The 19,150-nt window shown below is 46.1% G+C and overlaps 1 protein-coding gene across 2 annotated transcripts in view; it reads left to right on the top strand.

Moving 5' to 3' along the window:
- The window catches only part of STAU2 (staufen double-stranded RNA binding protein 2), a 104,611-nt gene that overhangs the window by 23,851 nt on the left and 61,610 nt on the right, over positions 1-19,150 (top strand). For both annotated transcript variants that reach the window (XM_038766720.1, XM_038766719.1), the window contains exons 4-6: positions 1,511-1,646; positions 14,158-14,317; positions 16,338-16,445. In XM_038766720.1, coding sequence (XP_038622648.1) covers positions 1,511-1,646; positions 14,158-14,317; positions 16,338-16,445 — 404 coding nt within the window. The remainder of the gene's footprint in view (positions 1-1,510; positions 1,647-14,157; positions 14,318-16,337; positions 16,446-19,150) is intronic.

Here is a 19,150-nt window from a genome sequence, read left to right as displayed (position 1 = left end):
ATGGCATTTATTAAGTACTTACTATGTGCGAAGCACTGTTCTAAGCACTGGGAGGGATACAAGGTGATCAGGTTGTCCCACAAGGGGCTCCCAGTCTTCATCCCCATTTTCCAGGTGAGGGAACTGAGGCCCAGAGAAGTGAAGTGACTTGCCCAAAGTCACCCAGCTGACAAGTGGCAGAGCCGGGATTAGAACCCGCACCCTCTGACTCGTCCTCTACCACCGGTAATAAAAATAATAATAATGGCATTTAATAAGCACTTACTGTGTGTGAAGCACTATTCTAAGCACTGGGGGGGATACAAGGTGATCAGGTTGTCCCACGAGGGGCTCACAGTCGTCATTCCCATTTTCCAGATGAGGTCACTGAGGCCCAGAGAATAATAATAATAATAATAATGGCATTTATTAAGCGCTTACTATGTGTAAAGCTCTGTTCTAAGCACTGGGGTGGTTACAAGGTGATCAGGTTGTCCCACGGGGAGCTCACGGTCTTCATCCCCATTTTCCAGATGAGGTCACTGAGGCCCAGAGAATAATAATAATAATAATAATAGCATTTATTAAGCGCTTACTATGCACCAAGCACTGTTCTAAGCACTGGGGTGGTTACAAGGTGATCAGGTTGTCCCACGAGGGGCTCCCAGTCTTCATCCCCATTTTCCAGATGAGGTCACTGAGGCCCAGAGAATAATAATAATAATAATAATAATAATAATAACAATAATAATGGCATTTATTAAGCGCTTACTAGGTGTAAAGCACTGTTCTAAGCACTGGGGTGGTTACAAGGTGATCAGGTTGTCCCACGGGGGGCTCACGGTCTTCATCCCCATTTTCCAGATGAGGTCACTGAGGCCCAGAGAATAATAATAATAATAACAATAACAATAATAATAATAATACATTTATTAAGCACTTACTATGCACCAAGCACTGTTCTAAGCACTGGGGTGGTTACAGGGTTATCAGGTTGTCCCACGAGGGGCTCCCAGTCTTCATCCCCATTTTCCAGATGAGGTCACTGAGGCCCAGAGAAGTGAAGTGGCTTGCCCAAAGTCACGCAGCCGTTATTCGAACCCACGACCTCTGACCCCCCCCCCACCCCCAACTCTTTCCACGGAGCCGCACCGCTTCTCTCAAGGCCTTTCCTCCTCTCTCCCCTCGGCCAGTTCGTTCGTTCATCCACTCATTCAGTCGCATTTATTCCACACACAGTTGGCGCCCAATAAATATATGTTGCCAACTTGTACTTCCCAAGCGCTTAGTACAGTGCTCTGCACACAGTAAGCGCTGAATAAATACGATTGATTGATTGATTGATGGAAAGAACCAATTTCCCGAGCGCTTCCTGCGGAGTGCTTCCGTGTCCTCTCCGAGCGCTGTGCGCCCAGTAAGTGCCCCCTAAATACGATCAAATGAGTGAGCGCACGTCGGATTCGCACCCCGTCCCCCACGGCTGGGCGTCTCCCAAGTGCGCGCTCAACCCTGTGCGTTCGCTGTGTTCCAGGGAGCATCACGCCGACGGTGGAACTGAACGGGCTGGCCATGAAGAGGGGCGAGCCCGCCGTCTACAGGCCCCTCGATCCCAAACCCGCTTCCAACTACCGGGCAAATTACAACTTCCGAGGGATGTACAACCAAAGGTGGGTGCGAGAAATAACGACGGGATCCGTTGGGCGCTTACTACGTCCCAAGCGCTATTTCCGCGAGCGCGCCCTCATTCCCTGCCGTCGTCGCCCTCCTCCTCCTCCTCGGGCCTCGGTTTTGGTAGAAGCGAATCCGGGATATCGGAGAGGGTCCGTTTTTCCGGAATTTCCCGGCCCCGAGGAGGCCTTTAATCCCTCAGAGCGGGCCTCTGGGGTCTCCAAAGTTCTTCCCCCGGGACGCGTTTCCCGGCTTCGGATTTGTAACGTCATTGTTACCCACCGAGCCCTCGCGACTCCTTGGGTGTGTTCTCTCCGGATCCGGGACGTCCCGGCTTCTGCTGCCGTAGTCCGCCGCCTTTCCTGAACGGTTCTTCCCGTCTCGTCGTTAGGTCTTTGTCCGTCTAGCGGCCCGTCTGCCTCCTTTGTGTTTTCCCTGGACCTTTCCTAGCATCGGGGTCTTCTCCAGAGAATTAGTCCTCCCGATGATCTGTCCAAAATCTGCTCATCTAAGTGGAGTCACTTGGCCTTTCAAAGACCACTTTGGCTTATTTTTAAAATGTATAAATTTACACACACACACACACACACACACACACACACACACATATTTACACACACGTCCATATCTGTCTATTCATCTACCTATCTATAGATCTATCTATAAATATAGATAGATATATATACACACATATATATTTACACACACAAACACACATATTTACACACACACGTCTATATCTATCAATCTATCTATTCATCTACCTATATATCTATCTGTAGATATATATACATATATATTTACACAGACATACACATCTATCTATAGATATATCTATATTTACCTTTCTATATATCTGTCTCTTTACACACACACACCCACACACACATCTATCTATCTATCTATCTATCTATCTATCTATCTACATATGTATATTAAAACACACACATGCACACATGTATCTATAAATATATCTATCTGCTTATCTACCTACAGATATATATATGCACACATATTTATTTACACACACACATCTGTCTATCTGTAGATATACATACGCATATATATTCACGCACACACATGCACACACATCTATCTATAGATATATCTATATATCTACCTATCTATCTATAGATATATATACATATTTACTTACACACACATCTGTGTATATACATATGTGTATCTACACACACATACACACATCTATCTACAGACATATCTATATATCTATTTACCTATCTATATATCTGTCTATAGATATAGATATATATATATATATACACATTTATTTACACACACATCTATCTACCTATCTATAGATATATATATATACACATATATATTTACACACACACATGCACACACATCTATAGATATATCTATATTACCTATCTATATATCTGTCTATAGATATATATATATTTATTTACACACACATCTATCTGTATACTGTATACATATGTGTATTTACACACATCTATCTATAGATATATCTATATATCTATCTACCTATCTGTCTACAGATATATATACATATTTATTTACACACACATCTATCTGTCTGCCTATCTATAGATATATACATATATATATTTACACACCCACATGCACACACATCTATCTATAGATATATCTATATATCCATTTATCTACCTACCTATATATTTTTCTATCTATACATATATACATATTTATTTATACACACATGTCTATCTATATACATATGTGTATTTACACACACATACACACATCTAACTATAGATATATCTATCTATCTACCATCTATATATCTATCTATAGATATAAATATATATATATAAAATACATATTTATTTACACACATCTATCGATCTATCTGTCTACCTATCAGTCTAAGCCCTTACTATGTGCAGAACAGTGTATTGATAATAATAATGGATTTGAACCCATGACCTCCGACTCCAAAGCCCAGGCTCTTTCCACTGAGCCACGCTTGATTGGGAGGGGCCCTCTCGAGGTCGTCTAGTCCATCCCCTAGCATGGCTCAGTGGAAACAGCCCGGGCTTTGGAGTCAGAGGTCATGGGTTCAAATCCCGGCTCATCCAGCTGTCAGCTGGATGACTTTGGGCGAGTCGCTTCACTTCTCTGGGCCTCAGTTCCCTCCTCTGGAAAATGGCGAGGAAGATGTGTCCCGCATGGGACAACCTGATCACCTTGTAACTACCTCGTTAGTACCATCAGGCGCTCAGTAGATACCGTCGATTGATTGTTTGGCCTCCCGATTCTTTTCCTCCTCTCCCTCCCCTTTATCCGAGGGTCATTCTCGGAACGGCTGATCGATTTCCCCCCTCGCCTTACCTCCTTCCCTTCCCCACAGCACCTGTATATATGTATATATGTTTGGACGGATTTATTACTCTATTTATTGATTTTATTTGTACATATTTATTACTCTATTGATTTTATTTGTACATATTTATTCTACTGATTTTATTTTGTTAATACGTTTTGTTTCGTTCTCCGTCTCCCCCTTCTAGACTGTGAGCCCACTGTTGGGTAGAGACTGTCTCTATATGTTGCCAACTTGTACTTCCCAAGCGCTTAGTACAGTGCTCCGACTTATTTGTACATATTTATTCTATTTTATTTTGTTAATACGTTTTGTTTCGTTATCTGTCTCCCCCTTCTAGACTGTGAGCCCACTGTTGGGTAGAGACTGTCTGTATATGTCGCCAACTTGTACTTCCCAAGCGCTTAGTACACTGCTCTGCACACAGTAAGCGCTCAATAAATACGACTGATTGATTGATTTTATTTGTACATATTTATTACTCTATTGATTTTTTTTGTACATATTTATTCTACTGATTTTATTTTGTGAATACGTTTTGTTTCGTTCTCCGTCTCCCCCTTCTAGACTGTGAGCCCGCTGTCAGGTAGGGACCGTCTCCAGATGTTGCCGACTTGGACTTCCCAAGCGCTTAGTACAGTGCTCTGCACAGAGTAAGCGCTCAATAAATACGATTGATTGATTTTATTTGTACATATTTATTAGTCTATTGATTTTATTTGTACATATTTATTCTACTTATTTTATTTTGTTAATACGTTTTGTTTCATTCTCCGTCTCCCCCTTCTAGACTGTGAACCCACTGTCGGGTAGGGACCGTCTCTGTATGTTGCCAACTTGTACTTCCCAAGCGCTTAGTACAGTGCTCTGCACACAGTAAGCGCTCAATAAATACAATTGATTGATCGATTGATTTTATTTGTACATATTTATTACTCTATTGATTTTTTTTGGTACATATTCTATTGATTTTATTTTGTTAATATGTTTTGTTGCGTTCTCCCTCTCCCCCTTTTAGACTGTGAGCCCGCTGTCGGGTAGAGACTGTCTCTATATGTCGCCAACTTGTACTTCCCAAGCGCTTAGTACAGTGCTCTGCACACAGTAAGCGCTCAATAAATACGATTGATTGATTTTATTTATACAGATTTATTACTCTGTTGATTTTATTTGTACATATCTGTTCTGCTTATTTTATTTTGTTAATACGTTTTGTTTCGTTCTCCATCTCCCCCTTCTAGACTGTGAGCCCGCTGTTGGGTAGGGACCGTCTCTATACGTTGCCAACTTGTACTTCCCAAGCGCTTAGTCCAGTGCTCTGCACACAGTAAGCGCTCAATAAATACAATTGATTGATCGATTGATTGATTTTATTTGTACATATTTATTCTACTTATTTTATTTTGTGAATACGTTTTGTTTCGTTCTCCGTCTCCCCCTTCTAGACTGTGAGCCCGCTGTCGGGTAGGGACCGTCTCTAGATGTTGCCGACTTGGACTTCCCAAGCGCTCAGTCCAGTGCTCTGCACACAGTGAGTGCTCAATAAATACGATTGAATGAATGAATGATCAATGGGGGCATTTCGACTGGCGTAACCTTTCGCACCTTCCTATGCCGCGCGATTTTGGGGTCCGGGCCGCCGGATTTCCCTCCCGGCAGCCGCGCGGAGAATCTCCCAACGCGGTGAGCGGAGCGTTGCCTCACTGAAGAGATACGTCGGTTATCCACTTCCAAAATTTTCCTCCGGCATTTCGATCGCGGTTTGGCTCCCGGGGGGGAGCCCGGACGCCCGAGGATCGACTTGGCAACGTTTCCTTCGGCGCGGGGGAAGCGCTCGTTAATTCCGTGGGACGTTAACGAGCCCGAAGCCATTGCTTGGAAGAATTTCAGTCATGCTCGCTTAAGGAGAAAAAAGAAAAGTGCGTGAGTGCGGCGGGGGACGGACGGACACGCGGAGCGGTTAAATTAACCCAAAACAGCCGCAATTCCGAGTTACGTAGGGAAAACCTCGTCAACCATCCCGTTCCCGTATTGAATTTCACTAAAGAATGCCGCAAATCTCCTTCACCGAGGACGCGATTTGGTCCCCTGGGAGAGATTTCGCTGAAAATGAAGGCTCGCTAAGAGAAAGCCTTTTTTTAAATTTTCCTTCTTGTGCGGTCAAGGCCGTGCCTCTGTTTCCGTGTGCTTTGCGGAAACATTAATAATAATGATGATGGCATTTGTTAAGCGTTTACTACGTGCAGAGCGCTGTAGTAAGCGCTGGGGGGGAATACAAGGTGATCAAGTTACCGTCTTAATCGCCGTTTTCCAGCTGAGGTCACTGAGGCTCAGAGAATAATAATAATAATAATGATGGCATTTGTTAAGCGCTTACTATGTGCAGAGCACTGTTCTAAGCGCTGGGGAGGAATACAAGGTGATCAAGTTGTCCCACGTGGGGCTTGCAGTCTTAATCCCCGTTTTCCAGATGAGGTCACTGAGGCTCAGAGAATAATAATAATAATAATGGCATTTGTTAAGCGCTTACTATGTGCAAAGCACTGTTCTAAGTGCCAGGGAGGAATACAAGGTGATCGAGTTGGCCCACGTGGGGCTTACAGTCTTAATCCCCATTTTCCAGATGAGGTCACTGAGGCTCAGAGAATGATAATAATAATAATAATAATAATAATAATAGTAATGAAAATGTTGGCATTTGTTAAGCGTTTACTACATGCAGAGCACTGTAGTAAGTGCTGGGGGGGAATACATTGTGATCGTGTTGTTCCACGTGGGGCTTACAGTCTTAATCCCTGTTTTCCAGATGAGGTCACTGAGGCTCAGAGAATAATAATAATAATAATAGTGATGGCATTTGTTAAGTGCTTACTATGTACAAAGCACTGTTCTAAGTGCTGGGGAGGATACAAGGTGATCAAGTTGTCCCACGTGGGGCTTATAGTCTTAATCCCCATTTTCCAGATGAGGTCACTGAGGCTCTGAATAATAATAATAATAATAATAATAATAATAATAATAATGGCATTTGTTAAGTGCTTACTATGTGCAAAGCACTGTTCTAAGCACTGGGGAGGAATACAAGGTGATCAAGTTGTCCCACGTATCTCCCCCTCCTTCCCTCCTTCATCCCCCCCACCTTACCTCCTTCCCTTCCCCTTAGCACCTGTATAGATGTATATATGTTTGTACGGATTTATTACTCTATTTATTTATTTCACTTGTACATATCTATTCTATTTATTTTATTTGGTTAATATGTTTCATTTTGTTCTCTGTCTCCCCCTTCTTGACTGTGAGCCCACTGTTGGGTAGGGACCGTCTCTAGATGTTGCCAACTATTTGGACTTCCCAAGTGTTGAGTCCAGTGCTCTGCACACAGTAAGTGCTCAATAAATACGATTGATTGGTTGATTGATTAATCCCCGTTTTCCAGATGAGGTCACTGGGGCTCAGAGAATAATAATGATAATAATAATAATAATGATGGCATTTGTTAAGCGCTTACTATGTGCAAAGCACTGTTCTAAGCGCTGGGGAGGTAACAAGGTGATCAGGTTGTCCCATGTGGGGCTTACAGTCTTAATCCCCGTTTTCCAGATGAGGTCACTGAAGCTCAGAGAATAATAATAATAATAATGATGATGGCATTTGTTAAGCGCTTACTATGTGCCAAGCACTGTTCTGAACACTGGGGAGGATACAAGGTGATCAGGTTGTCCCCCAGGGGGCTCCCAGTCTTCATCCCCATTTTCCAGATGAGGGAACCGAGGCCCAGAGAAGTGAAGCGACTTGCCCAAAGTCACACAGCTGACAATTGGTGGAGCCTGGATTTGAACCCGTGACCGCGGATTCCGAAGCCCAGGCTTTTTCCACTGAGCCACGCTGCTTCTCATAATGGCATTTATTAAGCGCTTACTGTGTGCAAAGCACTGTTCTAAGCACTGGGGAGGTTTCAAGGTGATCAGGTTGTCCCCCGGGGGGCTCCCAGTCTTCATCCCCATTTTCCAGATGAGGGAACTGAGGCCCAGAGAGGTGAAGCGACTTGCCCAAAGTCACCCAGCTGACAGTTGACGGTGCCGGAATTTGAACCCACGACCTCGGACTCCCAAGCCCAGGCTCTTTCCGCTGAGCCACGCTGCTGGAGAAACGAGGGAGAGAGGCGGCGAATAAAGGGAACAGATAGAGGAGGGAGGAGGGTGCAGTCAGGGAAGACCTCCTGGAGAAGCTGGGCTTCCAGTAAGGCTTTGAGGAACTGCTCCGCTTCCGTTCTTTTTCCGTGGGTCTGTTAGACGCAGAGAAGCAGCGTGGCTCAGTGGAAAAGAGCCCGGGCTTTGGAGTCCGAAGTCACGGGTTCAAATTCCGGCTCCAGCAACTGTCTGCTGGGTGACTTCGGGCGAGTCATTTCTCTGGGCCGCAACTCGATTTCTTGTTGTGGCTGGGATTTGAGAAGGTGGTCCTTTGAGAAAAGCAGCGTGGCTCAGTGGAAAGAGCCCGGGCTTTGGAGTCAGAGGTCATGGGTTCAAATCCCAGCTCCACCAGTTGTCATCTGGGTGACTTTCCTTCCTCTCCCCCTCCTTCCTGCCTTACCTCCTTCCCCTCCCCACAGCACCTGTATATATGTATATATGTTTGTACGTATTACTCTATTTTATTTGTACATATTTATTCTATTTTGTGAATATGTTTTGTTTTGTTGTCTGTCTCCCCCTTCTAGACTGTGAGCCCACTGTTGGGTAGGGACCGTCTCTAGATGTTGCCAACTTGGACTTCCCAAGCGCTTAGTACAGTGCTGTGCACACAGTAAGCGCTCAATAAATACGATTGAAGGAATGAATGAATGAATGGGCCTCAGTTCCCTCATCTGGAAAATGGGGATGAAGACCGCGAGTCCCCCGAGGGCCAACCTGATCACCTTGTAACCTCCCCAGCGCTTAGAACAGTACTTTGCACATAGTAAGCGCTTAACAGTTGCCATTATTATTATTATTATTATCATCTGTGCCTCAGTTTCCTCATCTGGAAAATGGGGATGAAGACTGTGAGCCCCCCGTGGGACACCCTGATCACCTTGTAACCTCCCCAGCGCTTAGAACAGTACTTTGCACATAGTAAGCGCTTAACAATTGCCATTATTATTATTATCATCTGTGCCTCAGTTCCCTCATCTGGAAAATGGGGATGAAGACTGTGAGCCCCCCGTGGGACAACCTGATCACCTTGGAACCTCCCCAGCACTTAGAACAGTACTTTGCACATAGTAAGCGCTTAACAATTGCCATTATTATTATTATTATTATCATCTGTGCCTCAGTTCCCTCATCTGGAAAATGGGGATGAAGACTGTGAGCCCCCCGTGGGACAACCTCATCACCTTGTAACCTCCCCAGCGCTTAGAACAGTGCTTGGCACATAGTAAGCGCTTAATAAATGCCATCGTTATTATTATGATTGCAACGTAGTCAGGTTGTCAATCAATCAATCAATCAGTCGTATTTATTGAGCGCTTACTGTGTGCAGGGCACTGTACTAAGCGCTTGGGAAGTACGTCCCATCTGGGGCTCCCAATCTTCATCCCCCTTTTCCAGATGCGGGAACTGAGGCCCCGAGAAGCCAAGGGACCGGCTCAAGGTCCCCCAGCACATCAGGGGCGGGGCCGGGATTAGAACCCATGACCCCCGGGCTCCACACCGCTCCTCAAGGACCCTTCTGTGTTCCGGGAACGTTTCCGTCCGGTCGGGAATGTCCGCGAAACCTAATAAAAGAGTTTTGAGCCTCAGATGGCCGTCGGAGCCCAACTCTCCCGGGCGAGGGGGATGGGAATAATGGCAAAGTGGTCCCTCTCCTCCGTCGCCTAGGAAACCCGAGAGGCATCCTTAAAAGCGGCCGGAATTCCAGGGCTGAATGGAGACTGACGTAAGGTGGCCGGAGCCGCTCCGGAGAACATTCCCGGCGGCTGAGAGACGAGGGAGGAGCGGAGCCCAAAAATATCCAGACGATGGAATCGCATACCGAGGAGACGCGATGGGTAGTAATAATAATAATGATGGCATTTATGAATTGCTTACTATGCGCAAAGCACTGTTCTAATCGCTGGGGGGGATACAATAATAATAATGGCATTTGTTAAGCACTTACTATGTGCAAAGCACTGTTCTAAGCGCTGGGGAGGTTACAAGGTGATCAGGTTGTCCCACGGGGGGCTCTCAGTCTTAATCCCCCTTTTACAGATGAGGTCACTGAGGCACGGATAAGTGACTTGCCCAAAGTCACACAGCTGACAATTGGCGGATCTGGGATTTGAACCCATAATAATAATAAATAATAATAATAATAGTAATGGCATTTATTATGTGCTCACTATGTGCAGAGCACTGTTCTAAGCGCTGGGGAAGTTATAAGGCGATCAGGTTGTCCCACGGGGGGCTCACAGTCTTAATCCCCCTTTTACAGATGAGGGAACTGAGGAATGGATAAGTGACTTGCCGAGAGTCACACAGCTGACAATTGGTGGAACCGGGATTTGAACCCATAATAATAATAATAATAATAATAATAATAATGGCATTTATTAAGCGCTCACAGAGCACTGTTCTAAGCGCTGGGGAGGTTACAAGGCGATCAGGTTGTCCCACGGGGGGCTCACAGTCTTCATCCCCATTTTCCAGATGAGGAAACTGAGGCCCAGAGAAGTGCAGTGAGTTGCCCAAAGTCACCCAGCTGACAATTAGCGGAGCTGGGGTTTGAACCCATGACCTCTGACTCCAAAGCCTGGGCTCTTTCCAGATAAAAATAATAATAATGGCATTTTTTAAGCGCTTACTATGTGCAGAGCACTGTTCTAAGCTCTGGGGAGGTTATGAGGTGATCAGGTTGTCCCACGGGGGGCTCCCAGTCTTCATCCCCATTTTCCAGATGAGGGAACTGAGGCCCTGAGAAGGGAAGCGACTTGCCCAAAGTCACCCAGCTGACAATTGGCGGAGCCAGGATTTGAACCCATGACCTCTGACTCCAAAGCCCAGGCTCTTTTCCACTTAGCCACGCGCTTGCGTGTGACCCTGGGCAAGTCACTTCACTTCCTCGGGCCTCAATTCCTTCACCTGGGGAATGGGGATTCAATCCCTCTTCTCCCTCTTAATAATAATAATAAGAGTAATGATGGCATTTGTTAAGCGCTTACTATGTGCCAAGCACTGTTCTAAGCGCTGGGGGAGATACAAGGTGATGAGGTTGTCCCCCGTGGGGCTCGCAGTCTTCATCCCCCTTTGACAGATGAGGGAACTGAGGCCCAGAGAAGTGAAGTGACTTGCCCAAAGTCACACAGCGGACAATTGGCAGAGCCGGGATTCGAACCCATGACCTCTGACTGGCACTGCCAGCCCCATCTGCTTAGTGCAGTGCTTCGCGTGTGGTAAGTGCTTCACAAATACCACAATTATTTCTTATTCTCGTTAAGATAACACCACAGAGTTGTGTTACAAGCATTGTGTTCTCCAGAAGCAGCGTGGCCTAATGGGTAGAGCCTGGCCGGGAAGCGAGAAGGCCCCGAGTTCTAATCCCAGCCCCTCCACTAGCCTGCCGTGTGACCCTGGGGAAGTCATTTCACTTCTCTGGGCCTCAGTTACCCCATCTGTAAAATGGGGGGTTAAGACTTTGAGCCCCCAGTGGGACAACTTCATCACCTTGTAACCTCCCCAGCACTTAGAACAGTGCTTGGCACATAGTAAGCGCTTAATAAATGCCATCATTATTATTATTGTTATTCTCTGGGCCTCAGTTACCTCATCTGTAAAATGGAGATTAATGTGAACCCCCCGTGGGACAACCTCATCACCTTGTAACCTCCTCATTTCTTAGAACAATGCTTGGCACATAGTAAGCACTTAATAAATGCCATCATTATTATTATTATTGTTATTATTCTCTGGGCCTCTGTTACCTCATCTGTAAAATGGGGATTATTGTGAGCCCCCCGTGGGACAACCTCATCACCTTGTGACCTCATTTCTTAGAACAGTGCTTGGCACATAGTAAGCACTTAATAAATGCCATTATTATTATTATTATTATTAAATGTCATAGAAAAAAGCCCCAAAGCTGAAAAAAAACCCTCCCCTCTGAAGGAAACCCGACCGAAATTTATGAATAATCCCGTCAAAGAAGAATGCGAGGCCCTCCTTTCTATTTCTTTCTTTTTTTATGGGTAGTTTTTTTAAAAGTTGCAGGAACGTTTGGAATACGTCTTCCTCACCTTGTAAAAAACGGTTCTCCGGGAAACGGAGACGTCGCGGGCGAGGGGGACGGGCCCGGCGGAGAAGCTTAATGGGTTGGGAATTGTTGGGAAAGATGGTGGAGGGCGAGTCCCATGACAGGCCACGTCCAGGTGAGAGGGTTCAGAGAGGTCGAGGGTCAGACACCAACGGGGGGGAAGCGAAAAAATGCCGGCGGGACTCGGTTTTTTGGGAACCAAACCCCCAGCTGGCCCCCGGGAACCTCGTCCGGCCCCCTCTCCCTCACTGCCTTTTTCCTGGAATTGGGAATAACAATGATAATAATAATAATAATAATAATAATAATGGCATTTCTAGACTGTGAGCCCGCCGTCGGGTAGGGACCGTCTCTAGATGTTGCCGACTTGGACTTCCCAAGCGCTTAGTCCAGTGCTCTGCACACGGTAAGCGCTCAATAAATACAATGGAATGAATGAATGATTATTTCCTAGCCTGTGAGCCCGCTGTCGGGTAGGGACCGTCTCTAGATGTTGCCGACTTGGACTTCCCAAGCGCTTAGTCCGGTGCTCTGCACACAGTAAGCGCTTAATAAATACGATGGAATGAATGAATGAATGATTATTTTCTAGACTGTGAGCCAGCTGTCGGATGGGGACCGTCTCTAGATGTTGCCAGCTTGGACTTCCCAAGCGCTTAGTCCAGTGCTCTGCACACAGTAAGCGCTCAATAAATACAATTGAATGAATGAATGAATGAATGAATATGGTTGAATGAATGATTATTTTCTAGACTGTGAGCCTGCTGTCGAGTAGGGACCGTCTCTAGATGTTGCCAACTTGGACTTCCCAAGCGCTTAGTCCAGTGCTCTGCACACAGTAAGCGCTCAATAAATACGATTGAATGAATGAATGAATGAATGAATACGGTTGAATGAATGATTATTTTCTAGACTGTGAGCCTGCTGTCGAGTAGGGACCGTCTCTAGATGTTGCCAACTTGGACTTCCCAAGCGCTTAGTCCAGTGCTCTGCACACAGTAAGCGCTCAATAAATACGATTGAATGAATGAATGAATGAATGAATACGGTTGAATGAATGATTATTTTCTAGACTGTGAGCCTGCTGTCGAGTAGGGACCGTCTCTAGATGTTGCCAACTTGGACTTCCCAAGCGCTTAGTCCAGTGCTCTGCACACAGTAAGCGCTCAATAAATACAATTGAATGAATGAATGAATGAATATGGTTGAATGAATGATTATTTTCTAGACTGTGAGCCTGCTGTCGAGTAGGGACCGTCTCTAGATGTTGCCAACTTGGACTTCCCAAGCGCTTAGTCCAGTGCTCTGCACACAGTAAGCGCTCAATAAATCCGATTGAATGAATGAATGAATGAATACGGTTGAATGAATGATTATTTTCTAGACCGTGAGCCTGCTGTCGAGTAGGGACCGTCTCTAGATGTTGCCAACTTGGACTTCCCAAGCGCTTAGTCCAGTGCTCTGCACACAGTAAGCGCTCAAGAAATACGATTGAATGAATGAATGCGGTTGAATGACGGAATGATTATTTTCTAGACCGTGAGCCCGCTGTGGGGTAGGGACCGCCTCTAGATGTTGCCGACTTGGACTTCCCGAGCGCTTCGTCTAGTGCTCTGCACACAATAAGCGCTCAATAAATACGATTGACCGATCGACTGATTGATTAGAGCGGTGCGTGGCACATAGTAAGCGCTCAATAAATGCGATTGATCGAGCGACTGATTGATTGATTAGAGCGGTGCGTGGCACCTAGTAAGCGCTCAACAGATGCCGTCGTTATTATTCTTATTAGGAAGCGCGCTCGATGAGGACGGTCGAGCGGAGGCCGGGCCCGTCGGGAGCGCTCGGGAAACGGCCCCGCCTGACGGATCGGCGGTTTTCACCCCGTTGGGATTTCCTCTCCTCCTTAGGTACCACTGCCCGGTGCCCAAGATTTTTTACGTCCAGCTGACGGTGGGCAACCACGAGTTCTTCGGGGAGGGGAAGACCCGGCAGGCCGCCAGACACAACGCCGCCACCAAGGCCCTGCGCGCTCTGCAGAACCAGCCCATTCCAGAGAAATCCCCTCAGGTAATCCTCCCGCTCAATCAATCATAATAATAATAATAATAATGGCATTTATTAAGCGCTTACTATGTGCAAAACACCGTTCTAAGCACTGGGGAGGTTACAAGGTGATCAGGTTGTCCCACGAGGGGCTCCCAGTCTTCATCCCCATTTGCCAGATGAGGTCACTGAGGCCCAGAGAAGTGAAGCGACTTGCCCAAGGTCACCCGGCTGACAGTTGGCGGAGCCGGGATTCGAACCCGTGACCTCTGACTCCAAAGCCCGGGCTCTTTCCGCTGAGCCACGCCGCTTCCCTACCCGACGACAGGCTCGCGGTCTAGAAGTGGGTGACGGACAACAGAACAAGTAGACAGGTGTCGATACCATCCAAATAAACAGAATTATCATCATCATCATCATCAGTCGTATTTATTGAGCGCTAACTATGTGCAGAGCACTGTACTAAGCGCTTGGGAAGTACAAATTGGCAACATAGAGAGACAGTCCCTGCCCAACAGTGGGCTCACAGTCTAAAAGGGGGAGACAGAGAACAAAACCAAACATACTAACAAAATAAAATAAATAGAATAGATATGGACAAGTAAAATAGATAAATAAATCAATAGAGTAATAAATATGTACAACCATATATCCATATATGCAGGTGCTGTGGGGAAGGGAAGGAGGTAAGATGGGGGGGGGGATGGAGAGGCGGACGAGGGGGAGAGGAAGGAAGGGGCTCAGTCTGGGAAGGCCTCCTGGAGGAGGTGAGCTCTCGGACATATACGCAATTCTTTTCAAGCACATTCTTATCTGGGGTCCAAAGGTGGCGTAAAGCGTCCCCCGATTAATAGAATAATAATAAGAAGAAGAAGAATCGTGCTACTTGTTAAAACCCAATAATAATAATAATGGCATTTATTAAGTGCTTACTATGTGCAAAGCACTGGTCTAAGCGCTGGGGAGGTTACAGGGTGATGAGGTTGTCCCTCGGGGGGGCTCCCAGTCTTCATCCCTCCCTTCCCACAGCACCTGTCTATATTTTTGCACATATTTATTACTCTATTTTACTTGGACGTATTTACTATTCTATTTATTTTGTCTTGTTAATATCAATCGTATTTACTGAGCGCTTACCGTGTGCAGAGCACGTTAATGTGTTTTGTTTTGTCGTCGATCTCCCCCTTCTACACTGTGAGCCCGCTGTCGGGTAGGGACCGTCTCTAGAAGCGGCGTGGCTCAATGGAAAAGAGCCCGGGCTTTGGAGTCAGAGGTCATGGGTTCAAATCCCGGCTCCGCCACTTGTCAGCCGGGTGACTTTGGGCCAGTCACTTCACTTCTCTGGGCCTCAGTTCCCTTATCTGTAAAATGGGGATGAAGACTGTGAGGCCCACGTGGGACAACCTCATGACCTTGTATCCCCCCAGCGCTTAGAACAGTGCTTTGCACATAGTAAGCGCTTAATAAATGCCATCATTATTATTATAATCATTAGATGTTGCCGACCTGGACTTCCCAAGGGCTTAGTATAGTGCTGCGCACACAATAAGCGCTTCATAAATACAATTGAGCCCCCCGTGGGACAACCTGATCACCTTGTATCCCCCCCAGCGCTTAGAACAGTGCTTGGCACATAGTAAGCGCTTAAAAACCATTATCAGCATCCTACTTAGGCTGCGGGCCCGAGCCCGCGTCCGCCCTGATTTTCTCATTTCGACCCCAGCGCTTCTTACAGCGCTGTTCTGGGCGTTCAACCAGTATCCCTATCGTCGTCATTCTTATCATCATCATCAATCGTATTTATTGAGCGCTTACTGTGTGCAGAGCACTGTACTAAGCGCTTGGGAAGTCCAAGTTGGCAACATATAGAGACAGTCCCTACCCAACAGTGGGCTCACAGTCTAAAAGAGTGGGCTCACAGTCTAAAAGAGTGGGCTCACAGTCTAATAATTATTATAATTATAATAATAATAATAATTATTATTGTTGTTATTATTGCGCCGGGCGGGAGTTACAGACTGTCACCTTGCTTTTCGCCGTCTAGAACGGAGAAGCGGGAAAAGACCCGGAGGAGGACAAGGAGGCCAACAAGTCGGAGATCAGCGCCGTCTTCGAAATCGCCCTGAAGCGTCACATGCCCGTCTGTTTCGAGGTATCCGCTCCCTGGCCGTCTTGGCTCTTTTTTTTGGGTTAATGGCATTTATTAATCAATCAATCAATCAATCAATCGTATTTATTGAGCGCTTACTGTGTGCAGAGCACTGGACTAAGCGCCTGGGAAGTCCAAGTTGGCCACATATAGAGACGGTCCCTACCCAACAGCGGGCTCACAGTCTAGAAGTCCTGTATATCAATCAATCAATCAATCAATCAATCAATCAATCGTATTTATTGAGCGCTTACTATGTGCAGAGCACTGTACTAAGCGCTTGGGAAGTACAAATTGGCAACATATAGAGACAGTCCCTACCCAACAGTGGGCTCACAGTCTAAAAGTGTATATCCTGTATTTATGTATATATGTTTGTACATATTTATTACTCTATTTATTTTACTTGTACATATCTATTCTATTTTATTTTGTGAGTATGTTTGGTTTTGTTCTCTGTCTCCCCCTTTTAGACTGTGAGCCCACTGTTGGGTAGCAACTGTCTCTATATGTTGCCAATTTGTACTTCCCAAGCGCTTAGTACAGTGCTCTGCACATAGTAAGCGCTCAATAAATACGATCGATGATGATGAATTTGTACTTCCCAAGCGCTTAGTCCAGTGCTCTGCACACAGTAAGCGCTCAATAAATACGATTGATGATAGAAGGGGGAGACAGAGAACGAAACAAAACGTATTAACAGAATAAAATCCATAGAATAAATAAGTACAAATAAAATCAATAAATAGAGTAATAAATATGTACAAATAAAATCAATAAATAGAGTAATAAATCCGTACAGACATATATGCAGGTGCTGTGGGGAGGGGAAGGAGGTAAGGCGGGGGGGATCGATCAGCCGTTCCGAGAAGCGCTTACTATGTGCAAAGCGCTGTTCTAGGACTCCCTGTTGTAGCTGTACTAGACTCCCCTCCTCAAAAATGTCCAGTGGCTGCCAGTCAACCTTCGAATCAAGCAAAAACTCCTCACCCTGAGCTTCAAGGGCGTCCATCACCTCGCCCCCTCCCACCTCACCTCCCTTCTGTCCTTCTCCATCCTAGGCCGCACCCTCCGCCCCTCTGCCGCCGCTCACCTCCTCACCGGGCCTCCATCTATTTATTTATTTATCTTACCTGTACATATCTATTCTATTTATTTTACCTGTACATTTCTATTCTATTTATTTTACCTGTACATTTCTATTCTATTTATTTTATTTTGTTAGTATGTTTGGTTTTGTTGTCTGTCTCCCCCTTTTAGACTGGGAGCCCGCTGTTGGGTAGGGCCCGTCTCTAGACGTTGCCAACTTGGACTTCCCAAGCGCTTAGTCCAGTGCTCTGCACACAGTAAGCGCTCAATAAATATGATTGATTGATTGATTGGTCTCCCCTTTCCCGCCGTCGACCCCCGGCCCCCGTCCTCCCCCTGGCCCGGAATTCCCTCTCTCCTCACATCCGCCAAGCTCGCTCTCTTCCTCCCTTCAAAGCCCTACTGAGAGCTCACCTCCTCCAGGAGGCCTTCCCAGACTGAGCCCCCTTTTTCCTCTCCTCCTCCCCATCCCCTCCGCCCTCCCTCCTTCCCCTCCCCACAGCCCCTGTCTAGATGTCTTGTCGTCCGTCTCCCCCTTCTCGACTATGAGCCCACTGTCAGATAGGGACCGTCTCGATATATTCCCAACTCAGAGCGCTTAGTCCAGTGCTGTGCCCACAGTAAGCACTCAATAAATACGATTGAATGAATGAATGAACTTCTCTGGGCCCCTGTTACCTCATCTTCTAGACTGTGAGCCCATTGTCGGGTAGGGACCGTCTCTATATATTCCCAACTTGTCCTTCCCAAGCGCTTAGTACAGTGCTCTGCACACAGGAAGCGCTCAATAAATACGATGGAATGAATGAGTGAATGTTTGTTCACTCTAGATTTATCACTCTATTTATTTTACTTGTACCTATTCACTATCCCATTTTGTTAACAATGTGCATCATGCTTTATTTCTATTCCTTCCGACGGCACGACGCCCATCCACATGTTGTGTTTTGTCGTCTGTCTCCCCCTTCTAGACTGTGAGCCCGCTGTGGGGTAGGGACCATCTCTATATGTTGCCGACTTGTACTTCCCAAGCGCTTAGTCCAGTGCTCTGCACACAGTAAGCGCTCAATAAATACGATTGAATGAATGAATGAACTTCTCTGGGCCCCAGTTACCTCATCTTCTAGACTGCGAGCCCATTGTCGGGTAGGGACCGTCTCTATATATTCCCAACTTGTACTTCCCAAGCGCTTAGTACAGTGCTCTGCACACAGGAAGCGCTCAATAAATACGATGGAATGAATGAATGAATGTTTGTACAGATTTATCACTCTATTTATTTTACTTGTACCTATTCACTATCCCGTTTTGTTAACGACGTGCATCGAGCTTTATTTCTATTCGTTCCGACGGCATGACACCCGTCCACATGTTGCGTTTTGTCGTCTCTCTCCCCCTTCTAGACTGTGAGCCCGCTGTCGGGTAGGGACCGTCTCTATATATTCCCAACTTGGACTTCCCAAGCGCTTAGTCCAGTGCTCTGCCCACAGTAAGCGCTCAATAAATACGATTGAATGAATGAGTGAACTTCTCTGGGCCCCAGTTACCTCATCTTCTAGACTGTGAGCCCTCTGTCGGGTAGGGACCGTCTCTATATGTTGCCAACTTGTACTTCCCAA

This window comes from Tachyglossus aculeatus, chromosome 25, assembly GCF_015852505.1.
Source record: "Tachyglossus aculeatus isolate mTacAcu1 chromosome 25, mTacAcu1.pri, whole genome shotgun sequence".
NCBI classification, from domain to species: Eukaryota; Metazoa; Chordata; class Mammalia; order Monotremata; family Tachyglossidae; genus Tachyglossus; species Tachyglossus aculeatus.
Note: the sequence above shows the minus strand (reverse complement) of the source record. Positions and strands in the feature narration are given on the sequence as shown.